The sequence below is a fragment of the Diabrotica virgifera genome, chromosome 7 (assembly GCF_917563875.1).
Source record: "Diabrotica virgifera virgifera chromosome 7, PGI_DIABVI_V3a".
Classification (NCBI taxonomy): domain Eukaryota; kingdom Metazoa; phylum Arthropoda; class Insecta; order Coleoptera; family Chrysomelidae; genus Diabrotica; species Diabrotica virgifera.
Genome location: NC_065449.1, coordinates 2,335,374 through 2,359,324, shown reverse-complemented (window position 1 = coordinate 2,359,324; position 23,951 = coordinate 2,335,374). Strand labels below are relative to the sequence as shown.

Below are 23,951 nucleotides of genomic sequence, written 5' to 3'. Positions count from 1 at the left end.
ACTTCTCAAAAAATGAATGATCCGAGCCATTTATCTGACTTTTCGGCTAGCCGTCCCTAACATCCGTAGCTTGACAATTTACACGTAAAACTCAACGACATAACAAGTCGATGAGCAAGCGAACATTACTTCTCTCCGTGGGCACTAGCAGATACGGCATGGCAGGTTAAGCGGCAAGTACGGCACATTTCGGTCTGCCGGTCGGTGTTTCATTTGGAAGCATGCATCGGTAGAAATTGTCAAAAATAATCACGCCGTTTTACGTCGTTTAATTGATATTGTAATTTTTTTAAGTTGTCAGGAATTATCATTTAGTGGACATGATGGATCGAAGCATTTGTTAAAAATCAAAGTAATTATAGAGAATTAATAAAATTGTTTTAGAAATACCTATTTACTTTCTGATTCGAAGTGTAATCGTAATACAGAATGAACTAATACATATAATCAAATAGTTAAATTTTGAATAACGTTGTTGAATCTGAGATTTAGAAAACCATTTGCTTTTCACTGAAAGTAGATGAAACTTCTGATTATCATTATTTTGTTCGATACGCGTTACGTGGTAATATTTATGAGAGGTTTTTAGGTTTTAAAGATGTGAGTAAAAGCAATAAGGCAGAATATATTTTTGGTGTTTTAAAGAAGAGATTCAAATTTTTTGATACCAAAAATAAATTGGTATGGCAAACTGGGGCAATCTTATGACGGCGTTGCTGTGATGAGTGGTGAATTGAATAGTCTCCAGGCAAAAGTTAAAACTATTGCATCACAAGCTTTATTTACTCACTATTATGCGCATATAATGAATTTAGTTTTACATGATACGTGTAAAAAAATAAAGAATAACGTCTTTTCTTGCCAGTTTAGCTCACCTAAACGGATTACTACTTTAGAACAAATTTGTTTCGAAAAAAAAGCGAACAGTTTGTCAGACGCGATGAAATTTTAAATATCGGTTAGTTTTATCTAAGCAGATTATCTCTTATAGTTTTAGTATCTGTAGCAGATTTTCGTGAATAGCTTTTGGAAGTTTTTGATTTTATTATCGAAGGCGATGATTTTGAAAGTGGCGATACCTCGATCCGTGAAGCAATCGGTTTGAGAACTTTATTAAATACTAATGACTCTTTCAATATTTTTTTAAATATTTTTAAGACAGAGTTTGCCCAAGATATTCCTTGTTGTTCAAAATCAGTCAACTGACATTATTTATTCTAAAAATAGAATACGAAAGCTGGTGCAAAATCTCAGAGATTTTCGTAATGATAGTAGTTTCCAATATATACGCAGTGACGTTTTGGATTCGCTTGATATTTCCGAACCACCCCAAAAAAGACAACGACATGATACATATCTCGAAAAACGAGTAAGTATATCTTGAAATTTTGGATACCTACTATTATATGCAAATAGATATGTACTCGTTTTTCGAATTTTGAAGATTTGCGAATTTTTGACCTCTTTGACGATTGAAAATTTAAAAGTTACGTTCGTCAAAGAATTTCCAAGATATTTATTATTACAAGTTAGGTACTTAAAAATTATGCTGGTCCAAATATTTTCAGAAAGTGGGATAAGTTTCACAATATGTATGTATAATTCTATGTAGTAAGTACTGCAATTCATTACAACAAACTGTTTATCAATTTTCTTATTATCACCAATTTCTGCCTAAAAAAAAACGGGATTTACCTTGTCTCAAAAGAATCAACACGTATTGTCGAAACACCATGAAACAAGAGAGAATGTCTCAAGTACATCAAATAAAAAAAAGCAAAAAACAACAAAATCTCCTATGATGAATTAAGCCTTTTAGTTTGATGGTATACCTATATGAGGAGACAAAAAAACCTTGCCGGCCCTGTCTCCAAGGCCACGAGCCGCCACTGGACTGGCCAGTTGGTTGCTTAAACCAGTGCCAATATAAAAAGAAGAAGAAGATAAATAATAAAAACGGGGTATTACAAAAAGTTCTTTTTTATAAAAGTGTAATTATTTATTTGATACGAAGGTTATTCCAATAACGAGTTCGACTGTATAACAAAACAATTACATAATATATCAGTAGATATAAGAAGAAAAAAACTCACCAAGCATTCCAATTCTTGCAATATATCATAATTTACATTACTGTTTGATTCTTCTCCTTTCATAATAGGCTTCTTAGCCATTTTTTCACCTTTGTGAATTTCAAATTTAACCAAGTTCATATCCAGCTCGTCTACTCGAATGGGTTGATCTAAATCTTCTAGTTTAACTCGCGTGGTTACATTTATTGGATTCTGGATTTCATAATACGGCTTTGAAAACGTATTTTGAAAAATCAGTTTGTAAAAACTACCGCCCTTATCTGAATCGTGACATATGTAAGAAACTGTAAAAGATAATATTTTTTTCCCTACATCAGCTGAGTAATTAAATAAATATAAGTCGTCCTCATGAGACAAAAGATAATTGATGTCTGCGCTAGGCTTGGTTTCTAACCAAGCTACCCCAGTCCGTATAATACACTCTTGATGACACTCGGAGTAGTGTTCTAATAGTTCGCTAGAAAAGCCTTTCCATTCACAAGCTGGAGTTAAAATCATGGGACAGAGATATTTTTTAAATCTACATATACTTTCGTGTTGTTCCACCTGTTTCGGAAACAAATTTTCTGAACATCCATGTTCTTTGTAGCAGCAAGGAAATTGTAATTTTTGGGCCAGTAATTCATAAATGTCATTTCTTATACAATCTTTGGGATATGGACATCGGCCGCAAATAAAGCCTTCTGCGGTACAAAAAACTGGGAATCTGGAGAGGATTTTGTGACACTGTATACATAAAAATCGGGATAAGTTCTCTGTGATAATGTTCTCTCTCAGAAGGGTCTCTGTTGGTAAATCAATGGAAGTGGTTGAGACATCGCTATTGGACCTAGAAATAATTTAAAAGAAAATTATTAATTTATATCAAATTATTCTTTTACATTTTTCACATTTGTAGCTATAATGCAATTCGACTACATTGGACGATTTTCTTTTTCCATGAAAATCACCTGTTAAATATTTGGCCCGAGAGTTCACGCCACAACTTTAAACCATTTAAGACCATAATGGAGAAATAAATAGATAACAAACCTAGTCCAGAAATTGAAATCAGGGGAGGAGTTAGCCAGGGATGTATTATGTCTCCATTACTATTTAATGTATATATTGAAGCCATTTTTGAAGAAGCATTACTATCTCAAAGCGAAGGAATAGTAATTAACGGAAGATCTATTAACAACATAAGATATGCAGATGGCACCGTGATTATGGCAAGCTCTCCTGGACAACTCCAATGGACAGCCTAAGTCTAACGTCACAAATGTCACAAAATTGGGAGGAGCTTATATTGACTCCAAACAATTTTGTTTGTAACGTTAAATAGTCCGTTCATTAACGGTAAAATATTGCAAAACCTCTAAATTTTAAAGAACCGCTTGGATTGACATGAAATTTGGCATACACATAGCTAACAAGTCAAAGAAAAAAGTGATATTGTGCCGATATGTGTTTTGCCCTGGGGGTGGTTGTCACCCCCTTTTGGGGGTGAAAAAATATTCGTCAAAAGAAAGTCAGGAAATGGATAAATTGGCTAATTTTAAATAACTTTTGTTCTATAGAGTTTTTTCACTAAGTCAATACTTTTCGAGTTATTTGACAGTGAATATGTTCATTTTTTCAACAAAATAACCACGATTTTAGACGGTTTTTCGCAAAAAACTCAAATAGTAAGAATTTTGTCGAAAAAACATTTTTAGCAAAAATATAGCCTGTAAAATATTTAAAAAAATGGTGTATATATCACGTCTCTACGCCTAGTGGAAGCAGAGTTATAGCTAATGAAAAATAGGTTCATGTTCGTCAAATTCCAAATGGAATACTTTAACGTGAAATAACCAAAAATGAAGCACATTTCGGGGAAAACTCATTAACACTTATTTAAAATGTTTAAAAAAAGCTTCATTTTTGTTTTATAAAAAAAATTTCTAGCATCAAAATTAAACAAGTTACGCTCAAAATAAAGTTAGTCCCTTTTGGTTTTGGTAAAAAAATCGAGAAAATCACCCCCTAATTTGTATCTTAAATGAACTTAATCGTTACGACTTCACAAGTTTCTTTACTCATGTATATATTGTTTATATGATCTGTAAGTTTCATCGGTTCAAAGTCCTTATTATTGAATGGGTTGTAGTTAAAAAGGGTTGAACGAGTCACTGATCACGAATTCATGCAAATTTAGAAACACCAAATCTTAATCAATTTTTGTCTAACAGAAAAACAAAAAAATACATGATATTCAGAAAAGCAAATCTGACTTTTTTTCTTTTTCGAGATTTTTGGTATCTCTAACAATTTTTAAGTTATTTTCAAAATTTAAATTTTAAAAAATTTTTCTTTGAAACCAAATTTTTTCAAAAATAATCACTTTGAATCGATGAAACTTACAGATCATATAAACACAACATAAGTAAAATAATTTGTGGAGCGGTAACGATTAATTTCATTTAAGTTGCTAATTAGGGGGTGGTCTTCCCGATTTTTTTTTGCAAAAACAAAAGGGACCAACTTTATTTTGAGCGTAACTTGCTTAAATTTAATGCTAGAAACTTTTTGTAACAACAGAAATAAAGCTTTTTTTAAACACTTTAAAAAAGTTTTCCCCAAAAAGTGCTTAATTTTTTGGATATTTCACGTTGAAATATTCTATTTGAAATTTGGTGAATATGAATCTATTTTTCATTGGCTATACCTCTGGTTCTACGAGGTCTAGAGACCTAATACGTACACCATTTTTTTACTTTTTTATAGGCTATATTTTTGCTAAGAACATTTTTTTCGACAAAATACTTACTTTTTGAGTTATTTGCAAAAAACCGTCTAAAAATGTGGTTATTTTGTTGAAAAATGAACATATTGACTCGCAAATAACTCGAAAAGTGTTGACTTAGCGAAAAAGCTCTATAGAACAAAAGTTACTTATAATTAGTCAGTTTACCCATTTCCGGACTTATTTTGGACATATATTTTTTCACCCCCAAGAGGGGGTGAAAGTCACTCAAGGCAAAAGCACACATCTGCACAATATCACTTTTTTCTTCGACATGTAAGCTATACGTATGCCAAATTTCATGTCAATCCAAGCGGTTCTTTAAAATTTAGAGCAAAAACCGTGAAAGAATGGACTAAAATGGTCATAAGGAATTTTTCATTTATGTGCTTTGTGTGGCAAAATACGACTTCTTAGGTATTTCGTTAAAGAAACGTGTTAATTAAAAGATTTTTATTCGTTTTTGCTCAGGTGGTTTTTATTCCTTAGTGGTTGAAAATAAACATAACGTCAAAACTGTTTACGTTCTAATCATTGCATTAAATTAACTCACCTGGGCAAAAACGAATAAAAATCTCTTAATTGACACGTTTCTTTAACTAAATACCTAAATGAAACGTTTTATTTTGTCACACAAACCACGTAAACCATAAATTAAAAATTCCTTATGAGTGTTTAACATTATAAACAAAATTGTTTGGAGTCAAATATAAGCTCCTCCCAATTTTGTGACGTCAAGACATAGGATGTCCATCATTGCCAAACAAACCAAACAGTTTCTGTGAAAAATATGGACTAAAAATGGATATAAAAAAGACCAAATAGATTATAATAACAAAGAAAACAAATATACAAACAAACATTCATTTGGGAAATGTAACGATAGAAAGCTTAATAAATACAAATATCTAGGAACCTGGATTTCAGACAATAACGATCAAACAAGAGAAATAAGGGCCAAGATAGAAATAAGCAAGAAATGCGTTTGTAAAAATGAAAACAATTCTCTGTAACAAAGACCTTAGATTAGAACTGAGAGTAAGAGCTTTGAGATGCTACGTGTTCTCGATACTGCAATGTGGACCTGAATCTGGACATTGAAGCAAGAACACATAACTAACACGGAAGTATTGCAAGAAATGGGCAAAGAATGCCAAAAAATATACACAATAAAAAATATGAAAAAAATTTTTTTTAAGAAACGCTTTTCTTTAGTTACAAGTGACTTAAATTAAAAATATTATAAAAAAATCAACTAAAAAGCAAAAAATAAAAAAAAATTGAAAAAATCTAACACATTCGTTAAGAGGATCGGTACGTTTTTTCGGCTGCAATGCTATTCAAATGGGGATTCATTTTTTTCGAATCCTGAGAAAACTAATAAGTATTTTTTTGAAATTTAAACGCAGAATGAAAGATTGCGTTATTAGCGAGGGCCGAAAGTTCCTGAGAACTTCTATATTGTTTATTTTAATGAGTTACAGGGGTGAAAATCTAAGAGAAAATTTAGTGTTATTTTTAATTTCAAATATCTCATTCAAAATAAACTTTTTATTTATTCTAAGGGACTTTCGGCCCTCGGCAATAAGTTAGTCTTTCATTCTGCGTTTAGATTTTTTAAAAATATTTATTGGTTTTTTCAGGATTCGAAAAAATAAAACACAATGTCCGTGGTAATATTTTCCAAATCTATCTTTGTCATACAACGCACTTAGTCGAATAGAATATTGTTTTTGTTCTCAAACTATTGTTTACAACACAATAAAAAAAAGTATTAACCGATAGAGTCGCAGTCTGGCGATTAACCAAGAAGTATAATGCTAAATTACTATCCACTGAGATGAACACATAAGAAATGACAACATTAGACAACAAATGGGAATAGAAAGAACAGTCATAGATGACATCGAAAGGCAACAGCTAGTAACATATATGGGCATGCAAGACGAATGGAGGAAAGAAGAATCCTCAAAAAAGTTTTAGAATGGACGAAAACGAGGAAAATTAGCAACCACATGGATAAAGGGCATCACCAAGGCGATGTCAGCAGAAAATTTAAGAGATGAAGACTGTCACTTATATATAATAAAAAGGAGTGGCAATTAAGAACAGAAATGTTGTTTAATTTCAATTTAATTGTGACTTATTTCCCATCTAAATAGTTAATCATAAGGACAGAAAGGCGGCTATCAAACCCGTTCAAATTAGAAATACAAAATAGATCTATTCTTACTGCTATTATGCGAATTAAAAATTGAATATTAACTTGTATATTTGGTTGGTAAATGGTACTCTATGACCATGAATGTTTCTGAATACTTGTTGCTGATTTGGCCATTCCAATCCAGTACTTTGTCCAAATGTTGCTGTATTGTAATTTAATCCAGTGAATGATAATTTGAAACATCAGCTTAGCAATTAGAACAAACTTTATTTTATAGGAAAAGTCAAACTGGTTGAGAAAGGGCGTATAAAAATAGACTGAAGGACCACCAGCCATGGGCTGGAATGAAAAACGGTTTAAATGCAACACATTTTATTCTTAGGCTATTGATTATATTCAAAATAAGATAGCTAAAAGGAACTACAACGTTAACGGGGTTTTATTATTTGATATAGTCAATGGACATCTACATATGAAAAAACCGCGGAGTGCTACCATTTAAAGGGGTGCGTTTTTGAGAAATGGGTGAATTAGTCCCTGGGCACAGGTTACATTAGGGTGAGTTCTATGCACTGTTGGTACAAATACGTCTACATAAAAATTGTTTCTGGTTAAATTTCCTATCTAAATATAACTGTTTAAAGTCAAAGGTACTTTTTTTACAAAAATACATTCAAAAGAAAAAGCACAAATAAACCCAAAAGAAAGAAATTTTGTTTGATGTCCCATAACTTTTGTCCACGGGGATATAGGTATAGACATTGCTTCACATAAAAAAAAACTTACATATTTTCTCTTTAAAATGATGTTTGGTATAAGTCATTATGATTTACAGTTTTCGAAATATGATTTTTCAAAGTTCGCCACTCACAGCAATTTTGGGCAATTTTCCTTGTTATTTCGCAAATATTGTTCTATAACTTTTTTCTACGTAACTTTAGGTATATGCAATGGTACACGTAATAGGAATAGAAATCAATTACCTTTAAAATGGTCTACTGTATAACGTTGTACGACTTTTTTTAAAGAGATTATGGTTTTTCAAGGTTTTATACTTTTAACGATTTTTTATAATATAATATAAAAATAAAATAAAATTATTATATCATATATTATATAATACCTAATATAAAAAAATATTATTTTTTACATTTTTTACGATTATTTTTAAAATTTCTCATTATAACTTTTTTTTCTTGTACATGAATATACTATCTATATATTGCGCAACAAAGAGGGCTTACTTTCTGTTCTTTAAAATGGTGGTTTAAAATAAAAATCAATTACATAAACATTAGTCTTAAAAAACATCACTTTAGTTAAAATTATTTAAACGTTGACATTTAAAAATTTTTCAAAATCAAAGTCCATCTCTTCGTTAGCATTAGCTTCAATATCTTCCTCTGACACCTCAGTTATCTTAGAGTTCCCCCAATTAGCACCCATGCACATGCACCCTTTGCAGAATATTGAACAACTAATTCCTATCTTCCTACAACCGCAGTTTTTTGTACATCCTTTGGTACATTTACATGCTATTTTTCAAGCAAAGCTTGTGGTGCAGGAGCTTTGACAGTAAATATTGGAATAAATCCATATTTTGAAGTTTGCTCGGCCGAGTCAAGTGAATCCAAAGTATTACCTATAAAAAATAATATTTAATCATAACACACAATCACATAAAAAAGTTATAATGAGGAAATTAAAAAATAATCCTAAAATCAAAAATCGTTGCAAGTATTGTACGTATTACAATTTGAAAAAGCATATCTTATTCAAAAATAACCCTAGAATTTTTTATAATACACCATTTTAAAGTAAACAGAATTTTCTTTTTTTTTATTATATAATATATACCATATAGAAAAAAAGTTATAATGGGAAATTTAAAAAATAATCGTAAAAAATATAAAAACTCGTTAAAAGTATAAAGTCTTGAAAAAGATAACCTCTTTAAAAGAAGTCGTACAACAATATACATTAGACCATTTTAAAGGTAACTGATTTCTATTCCACTTACATGTACCATTGCATATACCTAAAGTTAGGTAGAAAAAAGTTACAGAACAATATTTGCGAAATAACAAGGAAAATTGCCCAAAATTGCTGTGAGTGGCGAAATTTGAAAAATCATATTTCGAAAACTATAAATCTTAATGAAATCTACCAAACATAATTTTAAAGAGAAAACATGTAAGTTTTTTTTCTGTGAAGCAATGTCTATACCTATATCCCCGTGGACAAAAGTTATCGGACAAAACACAAAATTTCTTTCTTTTGGGTTTCTTTGTGCTTTTTCTTTTGAATATATTTTTGTAAAAAAAAATATCTTTGACTTTAAAAAGTTATATTTAGATAGGAAATTTAACCAGGAACAATTTTTATGTAGACGTGTTTGTACCAAAAGTGCATAGAACTCACCCTAATATAACCTGTGCCCAGGGACTAATTCACCCATTTCTCAAAAACGCACCCCTTTAAATGGTAGCATTCCGCGGTTTTTTCATACGTAGAGATTCATTGACCATATGAAATAATAAAACCCCGTTAACGTTGTAGTTCCTTTCTATAGTACATAATCAATAGCCTATCTAGCACAAATAGTGAAAAAGAAAAGGTTGTAATGTCAGGAATCACTGTTTTTAAAATGTCACTGCACTTCACTGTTATCACTGTATAGCTAATTACAACAATAATGGTTGCTGCTTAAAGCAGTGGCGTAGCTAACTCCACAGGGGCCCCATATCAAAGTTTGTCGCGGGGCCCTTTTTCACCATTGATATGGCATAGTGCTAAAAAAATTTTCACTAGTAATACCACTAGAGGTCAAATTATTTCCGGAAATTTTTTTGAGATCATGAATATTTTGAAAATTTCCCGAGTCGCAGACGAGGGAAATTTTCTAAAAATATTCATGATCAAAAAAAAATTTCCGGATATTAATTTGACTTCGCGTGGTATTCGGTAAGAAAATTCCACACCAAATTTGCATTTGAAAATCCAAAGCTGCATGAACAGATTAATAGCGCGCCATAGCTTTGTCAGCAATTATTTAGGCTTTCAAATTCGTAATTTCTACTCATTGTAGTTGCATGGGAATACCATTTCAAGATAGAAAATAGTATATTCTTCAATTTTACATAAGTTTTGAGTAACTACAAGTGATAGAAAATGAATCAAAACTAAATTATGTAAACAAATAAAAACCAGTCTGTCAAAAATGTTCTGTTATTGTAAACGTCAAAAAATTTCCACTATAATTCGCTGTTGGGTACCCCACGAGCAAAAAATTTCCGATAAAATACCTCCGTTGCCATGATGATCTGTCAAAATAACGTATTTTGATTGGTTCAAAATTACAGGTGTGGAATTTTCAACAAAAGAAACAAAGACGCTTGTATAGAATAGAATAGAAATATGCTTTATTGTCACTGAAAGTTTTACAATTTTGTGGAGTGTTACGAAGATTAGGAAAAAAACAATTGCATATACAGTTTACTGAAATGACAAAAATCGTTAATATTATTACAAAATAAAAGATAATGATATCAAACAAAATAATACAGGATGTTTCATTAATTATTGGAAATATTTTAACTGTAGATTCCTTGGCTCAACATATTAAGGATTAACCCAAATCACCTACTCCGAAAATGATTCCTAAGGAAGCTGGAGTTCTTTAAAGATGGTGACTTTTGATCAGTTTTTTTTAAATACCTCTAGAACACTTCTATTTAGAAAAACAAAAACTGGAACGTCTATTTATCTTCCTGAGGTAAATCGATTTCATAAATTATGAATTTCTAGTACCGGTCATATGCGTCCTCTTTGGGTAGGGCAACGGATATTTTATCGCATAACTTTTTTGTCTTTGACTTTTAAGCATTTTTGAAACTGGATTATTAAATCGTGAGGTATTTTAGTACTAAAAGTTACTCTTACTTTAAGTCGGTAGGATTCACCGTCTTCTAGGAAAATCGATTTGAAAATGATTCGTTTTTTGAATTTGAACAAAATTTTAAAAAATGAAAAAAAACGGTGTATTTTATCGATCTAAAGCAAGAGTAACTTTTAGTACCAGAATACCTCTAATTTAATAATCTAGTGTCAAAACGCTTCAAAATTAAGCACACAAAAAATAATGCGAAAAAATATCAGTTGACCTACCCAAAACGGACGCATATGATCGGTCCTAGAAATTCGCAATTGATGAAATCGATTCATCTCTGGAATAAACGTGCCAGTTTTCGTTTTCTGTTTTTGGGTTAGATCTTAATATTTTTGAGCCCAGGAATCCACAGTAAAATTATTTCCAATTATTAATGAAACACCCTGTATATTGCAAAATTTAAATAAATTGCAAATTGCATAATAATAATACAACCTTAGAAACTAATAAGTTCTGCGTATAAAACCCAAATATAGATATGTAATAATAATAAACCTAACACACTCTAATTAACCAAAGTCGAAAAATAGATTTGAATTGTTGGCATTGTTTTAAAACAGATTCAGTTTTTTTAAGCCAAGGGTAAATGGACATAGAAAATGAACGTAAACAAAGAAGCTCTGTACTTTAACGGCGAAAGACCGGCAAATACATAGATATACCTAAATACAATTTATAGATAAAGAACAGATTACACGAAAATATACGCAAACAATACACAGTGTTTCAATGTTTCAAATATTCAAAGGTAAAGCGATTACAAATATTGCAATTTGGCATTATACATTATACAATGTCTCACATACAACCAAGCTTGAAAACAAAAAAGCTCTGTAGTTACTGAAAGACGAGAGGCAGAAAATAGATTGGTACCTGTACATAAATATAGTTTATATACTTATAGATAAAGTATCCATTTCACCAAAAAGTCGATATCCAAACAATATACACAGTTCAAAGCGTGTTAAGTGAAATAATTGTAGAATATTTTGTTCAATTTTTTTAATGGAATTTTGTGTCAACATGCCGCGCTGGGGCCCCTGAATGTCGGGGGCCCCGTATAATTGATACGGCGGTAGCTACGCCTCTGGCTTAAAGGAATGTTCTATGTTACGACGAACACTGTAAGCAATGTGAACACTTAAATAGGTATAACACCAACAGAGCGAATATTAGCGGCGTGAAGCTTGCGAGATCATGCGACTGATCTAATCGATGACTTGTACGGAACTGGAGTGTGAAACTAGAAAACAGGCAGTAAATTTTTCATTTTAGCGGCTTTTTAACACATTCGCGGTCATGACTGCATATGAAGTCATTTACTCCATAAGAATACGTGTATAAAATGACAGCGTGTCCGCGAATGTGTTAAGGTCCTGTTAAGTCACTTATATGCTCTAGGATTGGTTTGTGTATTTAACGAATATTATTTTGTACAGGGTAAAACGTAATTTCACCACAAACAATAAGGAATGCACGTAATTTTCCCCTTGTTGTCCTATTCTAAACTTGAAAAAATATATAGTGAATAATCAGATTTTTTTGACATGACATTGCTATTATAGGGAGCATTTCATTGGCTAGAATTAGTGACGAGTTTATATGACGTCATTATTATATTTATACATCGATGATCTTGCTGAATCTGTAACAGATGAATCATCTAGCCTTATTAATTTCGAAGGTAAATTATCTGATTTGGGCCAAAACTGTTAAGGAGTTGCTCTTAAAAACAGGTGAAAATCTGGAGAGGGCTGAGAGATGGTTTGCTGGGAATAAATTATTGTTGAACTGTGATAAGACTGTCTTCATCTATTTTAGAACCATTCAGTCTCGAGGTCCGATCACGAATATGGTAAATATTCAATCAGACCACATAGAAACATCCAATTCTGTCAAATTCCTGGGTATCTACATTGACCAATATCTGCAGTGAGATGTACACCTATTGCAGTTATGTAAAAAACTGAACTCTGCATGCTACTCAATAAGAGTGCTTAAAGAGTACTTACAGCAGGATACTCTTCTTATTGTTTATTATGCTAACTTTTATTCTCGACTACGTTATGGAATCATGTTCTGGGAAAATGCAGTGGCAACATCAGAGCTTCTTATCATTCAGAAAAAAGTAATACGGATTATTCTTGGGATGAAAATCAAGATCAACTATTTATATGGAAAATTTTTTCAATTTAATCGTGGCTCATTTCCCATATAAATAGTTGATAATTTAATATTAATTAATATTAAGTTAATAAAATTATTTTTTCAATTTAATTGTGGCTTATTTCCCATATAAATAGTTGATCATAAAAATGCCACAAGGAAATAGCTTCAGAACGACATGAAAATCAAGGACTCACGCAGGGGGAAATTTAAACTACCAAATATACCAGCCATCTACATTTATGAATGTTTAAAGTTTCTTTTTAAGAACCCTTCATTATTTAACCATTACATCCCCAATCATACCCATCACACAAGAGGTCTAAACCTAACTATCCCTAGACACAGGATTACTCTAACAGAACGGAGTCCACTATATGCTAAAAATTTGTTGAATTTGTTTGTCGTCAAGTTTGTACCGATGTGTTATGATGTCATTAAATCTATGACATACTTCCTAATTGTTTGACTTTTAGTCTACTTACCGTTTTCCTTGTCTATCTTATAATCTTCATGTCTCAATTCTTCAAAAGATTTATTCTTATATATCCCCATCACAGTTATACTTTGGAATATTTCTGAACACCATCCATCAGTAGTTGCAATGAATTTACCTAATCTTGTTCCAGATAATTTTTTGTTGTCGGAGTCTAAAGATACTTCAAATTGAGAAGAAACATTTCTGGACCTCGGAGGTAAACTACACTATGTCGACATGATGTTATTTTGAACAAGTTCCTTTAATCCACTTATTTTATTAATTGGATTATACAAACTGGCTATATATTATCCAGGGCCGTAACTACGATGTTGGGGGCCCCGGGGCAAACGTGATCTGGGGGCCCCCTACGGGTGGTCACGGGGGTTTACCCCCCAGAGGAAGGGGGGGAGTCATCTGGAAAACGTTTTACGAAGTTGATTGCTTTATTTTGAAGGTCTTGTTCATTGGCATTTAAAATAAAATCAGGTTGAACAATTCGGTATGTATCTTACACTGCTTTTATTCCTTGAAAGCGATTGTCTAGCTGATGGCATAATGTGTCGATCATTGAGTAAAACACGGTTACTCTAAAGCATGACTTGGGATCTTGAAGTCATTTATCTTCGCACAGTTCTCAAAATATTTTTTCGTCTTCTGCATTCTTTTTGGAGCGAACCTTAATGGTATTCCCCAACATTGACACATATTTGAAGCCACTTCAAAGAAGGTTTCAAATTGTCCTCTCATTTCAGTTAGTTTTAAGAGGCTCTCTTCAAGTAAACTGTAAGCTGTTAAAAGGTCCAAAGATTTTGATTGCAGTGTTTTCGAGACTATGTTGAGGATTTCAAGGATTTTATTTTGTACAACTAGTAACAAAACAAATTTGAATGATTCTATTTCCTATTTTTCAGTTGTGCTGCTTCGTCTCTTTCATTTCTTTTGTTACTTGTCAGAACTAGACTTGAAAGGCACTTCAAAACATCGCAAAATCTGTATTTCAATGTATTGGCTGCATCAAATCTTCCAGCCCAGCTTGTTGAATTGAGAGGTTTTAGAGTCACTTTCGAGGAACATCCTTCAGATTGGTATGAGGACTTCAGTGCCTCCCAACGAACGATACTGTTCGTTGGGTGTTGGAAAAATATGAAGATATGAATGTTTATTTGGAGAAAATGCACCAAGAGGTAAACCAGATTGCTGAGAAGATACAGGAATCGAAGCCATCTAAAAGACGGAGCTGCTTTGTGGTTTGAAAGCAAAGAAAATAAGGTGACTTTATGGAGAGATTTTGAGACAAAATTGTTTATAATGGTGCAAGTGAAACAAGTTAAAATCAATCATTGAAGTTGCTAGAATTAATATGCCGTTTAGTTATTACAATCAGACAACTCGAAGTAGAACTTGACTGACCTTACTTAAAAAAGTTTATTTGACCTCGTTACAATCTATGCACGGCCAACCAAACAGCTGCCCTGCGGGGGCCCTCTTGGCCGGGGCCCCGGGGCACTGCCTCGGTTGCCCCAATGGTAGTTACGGCCCTGATATTATCATTAAAATATGGTCATATTGTCCTTCAACCAATTATGGGATATATCAGTTTTTTATTAAAATTCTAAGTGCTCTAAACTTTGTTGCAAACACAGGCTAAACACAGTTGCTCGAAATGACATAGTGTAGTTTGCCGCCTAGGTCCAGATTTGTAAACATAGAAGTGGACAGCTTTTATTAGTGTGCATTCGGACCAACACTAAAAAAGTGTGGGTTGGAAAAAAACCAAATTCAAATAAACCCAGAACAAATACCTAGGGTGTGGAAAGTATATTAAGAATATTATGAGAAAACATTTGATAACAAGTAATAAAATGTCACTCATAAATGTTTAAATTGTGAAAATTGTTGTAAAAATGGATGAAATACATTCAAAAAGTAATAATTCTCATAGAAAACGAAATATTGCCAAAATTTTTAATTTGTAATTTTTTTTCTTGAATTTTATGAGAGATTTTCGCAGGTCCGATAAACAAAAATTAACAGTAACTGAATTAGTGATAAGAGGAGCCCAAATTTGGAGATACATGAGCTATATTTGATTCCTTTTAGTAAATTGTAAAATAAATTTGTGTTGTTTAACATAATTAAAATCTAACCCTCACATACAAGTTGTAGTCCATGTGACACACAACTTCTTTGAGAAACTGGGTTTATTTATATTGTGTACAATTATTGCTACAAGTAAACTCTTTTATTATTATTATTAGGTATAAAGGAAGACATTGTAATAAGTGAAGGAGAAGAAAAAAGAACTAGAACAAATAAGTAAAGAAGAAGTAATAGAAGGATTATCAAACATAAAAATAGCAGGTGAAGATGATGACATTAAATCAGAAATGGTGAAATAAATGGGAGAAGAAGGAATAAACTGGCTATGGAAAATACAAACAATCCCCAAATACTGGTAGAACAACATCATCGTGCCGATATACAAAAAAGGAGAACATGTAAATTGTGAAAACTGTAGAGCTATATGTCTGTCATCGGTATGATTTAAAATATACACGAAAATAATAGAGAAGACACTAAGACGAAGTAATATAAATGGAATTGGGAGAATAACAAGCAGCATTTAGACCAAGAAGACAGACAAAAGACAACATATATATAATCAGGAACCTAATGGACAGAAGCATAGACACTGGGAAAAACTAGTATTAGCGTTCATAGACCTAAGAGCAGCGTTTGACATGTTAGAAAGACAGATTGTAGAGAAATGGTTGAGGAAAATAAATGCACCAAATTCATTAACAATTATAGAAAGCACTTACAAAGAGGTAAAAGGAAGAGTTCAAATAACAGGGGAAAGATCAGAAGAATTTAATTGGAAGAGAAGGATTAAACAAGGAGATAGTCTCAAGTCTCAGCCCTTTGCTATTCATAATAGAAATAAACGAATTGATAAGAACCAAACAACTACAGACAATGATAGGATACCATAGACTGCCATAGAGTACAACCGGTAACAATAGAGTCCAATAATAGTATGCGGAAAACAAGTAACAAGTACCAATAGATCCCCAGAATAAAATGCAAAAACTAATGGATATATGTATAGAACATCGATTACTAATCGATTAGTTAGTGATTGCGTTGCTGAATGCACCCAATAATATAACGATAATCAGCGCCAAAAATGATGATTGATTACAAATATGAAATATGTAACATTTATTGTAACTTACCAATTGGTTTGGACATGGTTAGCAGGTTAGCCCAGTACTTTTCCTATCTGAGTGAATAATATATTGCCAATAAATCCTGTATTTATTTTATGGATGAAACTATAGTAAAATTATTAACCCTTTCACTGTCTTTAACTCTTTCACTCTCTGAAAATGTACAAAGTATAAAGGAAGAAGGAAAAGAAGTAATGTTTATAAATAATAAACATTTTTTGTTTACGTCTGTTCAATCATAACATGTGATCATAACATAACATAACAAATGACATGTATGTGTATGTGACATGTTGATGATGATGGACTATCTAGTTGCGTTCGCGGGTACCTGAATTGGATAAATTGTCAGAACAGGCATGCGCACTTTAAAATAATATCGTTAATAGATAAATATACAAGGTATATTTACCTAGTATAATTTAACAATTAGTTATTAATATTAATTAAAAGTAAATATACCTTGTATATTTATCTATTAACGGTATTATTTATATTAAGTGAGGTTAGAAATTGTCGGTGTTAATTTGTCAACTGTACCCGCGAACGCACCTATTATATGGCCATCTTTATTTGAATATCCCGTGCTGTCGTCTTAGATGTGGCACCACTGTTGCGCTGACAAATAGAGGGCCTATTTATAAATATAATAAGAGGATGGGGAGTAATACAATATGTATGTATATAATTCATGCTCCAAATGACAAGTATTTCATTGAATTTTATGGTACTTGTACTTCTTCTCCCTCTTTATAAGCAATTCTGCTTGTTCATTGGCGGATTGATACCTCTATGAAATATGAAAGGTTGTCACTCCATCTTTTGCGCGGACGTCCGATACTTCTTCTACCGATTAACCGATTTTGGTGATTTATCTCTTGCTATTTTGACCACACCACACGTGTACTTGTACTTGCAGAATGTAAATTGAAAATGTTTTTTACCCTAATTATTTTTCTGGTTCATAAATTTGTCTTTAAACTAAAACAATGATTAGATACTACCTAAAAACTTCCTATAATTACCAAACCAAGCAGATCAGGTTGAAACTTTTTTTTGTATTTACACGAAATCTTTGTAAAGCAATATTTAATTAACATAGATACTTACTTACTTAATCAGTAGACCCATTGATACCTTTCGGTGTTGGGCCATTTATAATACAATTCATTACAATTTTACTAAACCTAATTGGTTTAGAATTGCCAAGAGTAGAAATCGATGGAAGCAAATGGAAGAGGCCTATGTCCAGCAGTGAACGAACACAGGCTGAAGAAGAAGAAGACAAAACCTATTTACAATCTTCTGAGGTGTCGAGTTTTAGGTCTAGCTCTTAATGAACCCTCTCCATTTCTTTCTATTGGTTGCCATATGTGTTGCTTCCTGCCAAGTCTTACCCTTACTCTGTAGTATCTGCGTGATGTCATTATATTCCATTCTTTAATGGGTCGAACCTATTGATTTTGCTTCCCACACTATTCCATATTAATAGGTTATATATGTATAACCATTTTTCTTTTGCTTTTACTCCTATATATTTCATCATTTCTGGTACCATACTTCATCGCTTCCTGGTGCTTTTCCAATATTTATCTTTCTTATTGCTTCTTCCAGTTCTCATTTTTCTACAGTTTCTGGATTTTCCGTGTTTCTCATTGATCCTCTGTTGATGTGGCTTTCTCTTTCCATTGATTTCGCTTGCTTTCCATTCAGTATCAGGTCGAAATGTTCCCTCTATCTTTCCATTATTTTCTTATCGTCGTTTTATTGTTCCTTCCTTGTTCATTATTTGTTTCAGTTTCGTTTCTTTGTTGCTTCTTAGGGTTTTCAGTGTTCTATAAAATAATTTTACGTTTTCTGTGCTGTTGTCTTCCACTTTTTCCCAACTTTCCTTTTTCTCTTTCTTAACTATCTGTTTAACTTTTGTTCTTTGTCTCTTATAATTTTCATATTTTTGTTGTATTTTATCTTATATGTAGATAGTCTTTCCATAATTTCTTCTTTTCTTTTATTTCTCTTTTCACTTCATCGTTCCACCAATATGATGTTCGTTTCCCTGTTTTTGTTTCTTGTAGTTCCACATATTGATTTAGCTGTTTTTATGATCGCATTTTTAAATTTTGTTTCTGTTGTCATCTCTCTTTCTCTAGCTCCTCTAAGTGGATCTTATTTTCGTTGATTCTTTCCTTAGTTTATAAATTTTTATTATTTCTTTGTGTTTTCTGTTTATTTTCTCTTTCTTTTGCTTCTGAATGTGGTTTCTAGTAGATAGTGGTCACTGCCAATTTCATAACTCCTTTTCACTCTTACATCTCTTATCCAGTTCTTCTATGTTTTTTGCACATAGTATAACCTAGTCTATAATTGATTGTTCTCTTGATTTGACTTCTCTTGTGATCTTGTGTATCCTTTTATGTTGGAAGTATGTGTTCATAATCACCAGATTAATGTCTAGACAGAATTTGAGTAGAAATTTTCCATTTTTGTTTTGTTTTAATTAACATAATTACTGTAAAATAGAATAATGTAAAGCGTTATGGGTATCAAAAGATAAAGAAGAATTATAATATCCAGAAGATTTTATATTCACTTTTATTTTTTTATATTAACAATTGTTTATATTAACAATGGATTTTTATATTAACATTTGTCCATCTTTGTATAATTACATTATTTACATTATATACATTATTTACATTATTAGGCAATATAGACTAGGAGCCGGTATAAGTAGATGGAATTTGCTCAAGGTCCCTATACCATAGGTTGTATGGTAACTTTGACATTGACAAATGAAATATTGTCATCGTGACGTCACCCAGACGATCAATTTTACGAATTGCTTGTAAACATAATAGGATACGTGGTTTGGAGGCTATATTTTGTTATTAAATATCGTTAGTGTTTTAATTTGTGTTTATATCTTGAGATATAATGTATCTATAGATATCATTAAGCGTTTTTAGTATAATAACTTAAACCCAAAACTCTTTTACAAGTGTTCAGATACATTTTAATGTGGTTGCGTTAAGTACCTACTTACTTACTGGATTGCAGCCATCTGAAGATCGTTTGAATAAACAATTATAAACTAAATGAATATATAAAATGGGGAAAATTCCCTTTATTGCACTGAAATTGTATTTTTTTTATAATTTATTGTTAACGTAAAACTTCACAGGTACCTATTGAATGGAATCATAATGTTTTCATAGTTTTAGGTATTATAATCAAGTACCTAACGTAATTAGATCCTCTTAAGGGAAAAACTACTAATTTTGATACATAAATCTTTAGTTTAATCTCTTTTTCACCATGTTTTACATGTTAGGAGGAATTTATAATAATGTACTACATGCATTATCCCCAATTCAAAATTATTATATACCTACTCAAAATCATTTAAAAAAGTAAATTGTATTCAACCCATTATTAATATACCTAGGATATTTTAATGATTTAGTCCCATATATACACAAGAAAGAATCTACTTCTGCTTTAATTAAGTATGTAGTAATGCTATTCCACTGCATATATTTAATTGCAATTATATTCTATGATTTTTGTAACTCTACAGGCATCTACCGCATTTTTTAAAGAATATATGAAATAAATAGTCATTAAAAATCCAAACGTATTTTTTTTTAATATACATATTTTCAATACATTCCTACTTTCCGAGTTCATTTCAATGAGTGAAGTGAATGAATTTGAATGCAGCATTCTGGGTGACGTCACTCCCGCCATTAGATTCTCGACGCTGATTGGTGGAAAGTTACCATACAACCTGTCTATTTATGAACCTTGGAATTTGCTAATCATTTTAGGCACGATAAGAGCCTATAACTTAAGAGGATCGGTACAAAGTTTCGGCTCCAATGCTATTTAAATGGGATTCATTTTTTTCGAATCCTGAGAGAAAACTAATAAGTATTTTTTGAAAAATTTAAACGCAGAATGAAAGATTACGTTCTTACCGAGGGCCGAAAGTCCCTGAAAACTTCTATAATGTTTATTTTAATAAGTTACAGGGATGAAAAACTAAGAGAAAATGTAGTGTGATTTTTAATTTCAAATATCTCATTCAAAAGAAACTTTTTATTTATTGTAAGTGACTTTCGGCCCTCGATAATAATTTAATCTTTCATTCTGCGTTTAAATTTTTTTAAAATATTTATTAGTTTGTTCAGGATTCGAAAAAAAATGGACATCATGTCCGTGGTGATATTTTCCAAATCGAACATTCGCTATCTTGTCATACACGGCACTGAGTCGAATAGAATATGGTGACAAGACAGTGACAATTTTAAATATTTGACATGGCATCGGGAATATTTTGAGTTGTTGATTAAATAATATTGATAATGTATTTGATAAATAATTGATTTAAGACGTGAACTTAATAAAAAGCTATATTGTTTATTATTTATGGAAAATTCAAGCAGAGAATACACCAGATGCGGAAGCACCCCAAATAGAATTCTATTTTAGTGACGTCACGTTGCCTAGCAACCGTCGATTCTCCCATTATGAAATTCTATTTTGTGACGTCAGCAAATCTCTGGGCCCAGGTGCGGGAGCACGCCAGATAGAATTCTATTTTGCTGACGTCACAAAATAGAATTTCATAATGGGAAAATCGACGGTTGCTAGGCAACGTGACCTTACTAAAATAGAACTCACCAGGTGCGGGAGCACGCCAAATAGAATTCTATTTTAGTGACGTCACGTTGCCTCATCAACCCTCGATTCTCCCATTATGAAATTCTATTTTGTGACGTCAGCAAAATATAATTCTATTTGGCGTGCTCCTACACCAGGATATATTCTGTGATCCAAGTATTTTGTTGTTAAATATATTCAAAATTGTAAGCGTTCCATAGTAACAATATGTTATTAAAAAATCACTTTTCCTCTTTACTCGATTGAGTATTAGTTTTTGTTGTACAGTATATAAATTATTACAATCACTGAATACATAGTTAGTGAAAAAATTATCACATTTATTAGCTGAATTAATAATTTGCAATTATACAAATAACAGTTATCCAAGAACATTGTTTATCCCGTCCATAAAGTGGAAAGTTTGAAGCGTCGACGCATGTGCCACTAAAAAAGTGACGGCACAGTGTTCATACGCTTTCTTTGAGGTTCTACTATTGAAGGTATAGGATCTTATCGTGCCTAAAATTATTAACAAATTTCACCTATAGCGGCTCCTAATCTATAATAACAGAGTGGGCCAAAGAAAACAATCCACCTCGATATTTGGCAGTATTTATTAGATTTTAAGGAACTGACGAAGCAGGTCGATTTTTGATCTAAGGGGGACACATTTTTACGGTACATATACATCTGTCATTTGTCAACCCCCTCCCTTCCACTTCCCCTACCCCTTATTTTTAAATAGGGAATAGGTGTCGTATGCTAGCTCATTTGAAAGGTTATTCAATTCTCTATTCAGTAATATTAACATTGACGTAATTATTTATACAGGGTGTCCAAGAATTTTTTTTAAATTAAATTAATTGACACAAAAAGAAGAATGTACGTAATTTATGTATTTAATTCAAAATACATTCTACTGCTGTCATATAACAGAAAAAATGTTTTTTGATAAATAAACATTGTTTTTTGTTTAATTTCAATGTTCAAGCTGCCACCCATCTGCCTCTTAGTAGGTTGAATATTGAATTTAAGCAACAAACAATGTTTATTTATCAAATAAACATTTTTTTTCTGATTTTTGTCAGCAGTTGAATGTATTTTGAGTTAAATAAATTACATACATTCTTCTTTTTGTGCCAATTAATTTAATTCAAAATAATTTTTCTTGTGTGTGTGTGTGTGTGTGAAAAAATGGCTTGGATGCGAGTCCGTTAGCCACAGATTTTTATTTTATTTTTACCTCAATTTATTAGTTTTGTTATATTTATACGTATTTCACTTAAATGATTATATTTGTTTCTTTCAAGTAGTTTATGAGTAATTTAAATATTTCCATTTTATGACAACTTAGTAGATATTCTATACTAATTGGAAAATGAACTTGTGTTTGTCGTAAATTGTAATATAATTGATTTATATATCTCTCGTTAATTTTGCATTCCAAGAAAATATGGTTTAAATCTCTAATCGAAACATTATCACAAAAACATACTGATGAATTAATTATTCCTAATTTGTGCAGATGTGCCTCATATTTCCCGTGTCGAGTTTTTAATCTGACGATAGTAGAAATATCTTGCTTTGGCAGGTTATATTTAAATATGTATTCAGATGGCGGAGGAAGTTCTTGATGTAAAGAAAAATATAAATTTTTTGACATGCTTGTAATATTTTTCCATTCTTTTTTCCATATTTTATTTATTCTAACTTTGACGTCATTTATTGCATCTGTCGATAAGATGTGAGTTAGTATCTCACCTTTTTTTATTGCATCTTTGGCCAACTCATCCACTTTCTCATTACCCAGTATACCGGCATGCTCTTTTGCCCATATAAATACTACTTCCACTTTAGACAAATTATTTTTTATATTACATAAAATTTTTGATTTGTATGAACTAAAATCAGTATTTTCAATTGCATATATTGCAGATCTGGAGTCTGTTATTATCACAGCTTTTTCAATATTATTCTCTTTGAATAATTTTTCTTGGACGCCCTGTATAAATAATTATGCCAATGTTAACATTACTAAATAGAGAATTGAATAACCTTTCAAACGAGCTGGCACAGGAGCCCTATTTTCTATTTAAAAATAAGGGGAGAGAGATGTGGAAGGGAAGGGGTTGACAAATGACAGATGTATGTACCGTAAAAATGTGTCCCCTTAGATCAAAAATCTACCTGTTTCGCCATTTCCTTAAAATCTAATAAATACTGCCAAATATCGAGGTGGACTCTTTTCTTTGGCCCACTCTGTATTTAGCGAAACCTTCACTATAATTTAATAGGGCAGTGAGAGTTCATTCATTAAAAATATTGCAAATTAAAGTAACATTCTGTATATAAAGAACATAAAAAAAAGAAAAATAACAAAAAAAAAGAAGTAAAAAAATACCAAAAAAAAAGAAGTAAAAAAAGTGTTTACCACAA

At 31.6% G+C, this 23,951-nt stretch overlaps 1 protein-coding gene across 5 annotated transcripts in view; it reads right to left on the bottom strand.

Annotated features, from left to right (window-relative positions):
• LOC126888365 (nuclear pore complex protein Nup98-Nup96) overlaps positions 1–23,951 on the bottom strand; it is a 140,197-nt gene that overhangs the window by 85,831 nt on the left and 30,415 nt on the right. The window contains exons 1-2 of one of the 5 annotated variants that reach the window (XM_050656550.1): positions 16,857–17,111; positions 13,625–13,789 (exon numbers count right to left, since the gene is read on the bottom strand). The exons of 2 other annotated variants lie outside the window; for them this stretch is intronic. In XM_050656550.1, the coding sequence (XP_050512507.1) occupies positions 13,625–13,789; positions 16,857–16,872 (181 nt within the window). In that variant the 5' untranslated portion in view covers positions 16,873–17,111. Of the gene's footprint in view, positions 1–13,624; positions 13,790–16,856; positions 17,112–23,951 lie in introns of those variants that run through there. 2 more of the 5 variants (XM_050656551.1, XM_050656552.1) reach the window with 2 other exon arrangements.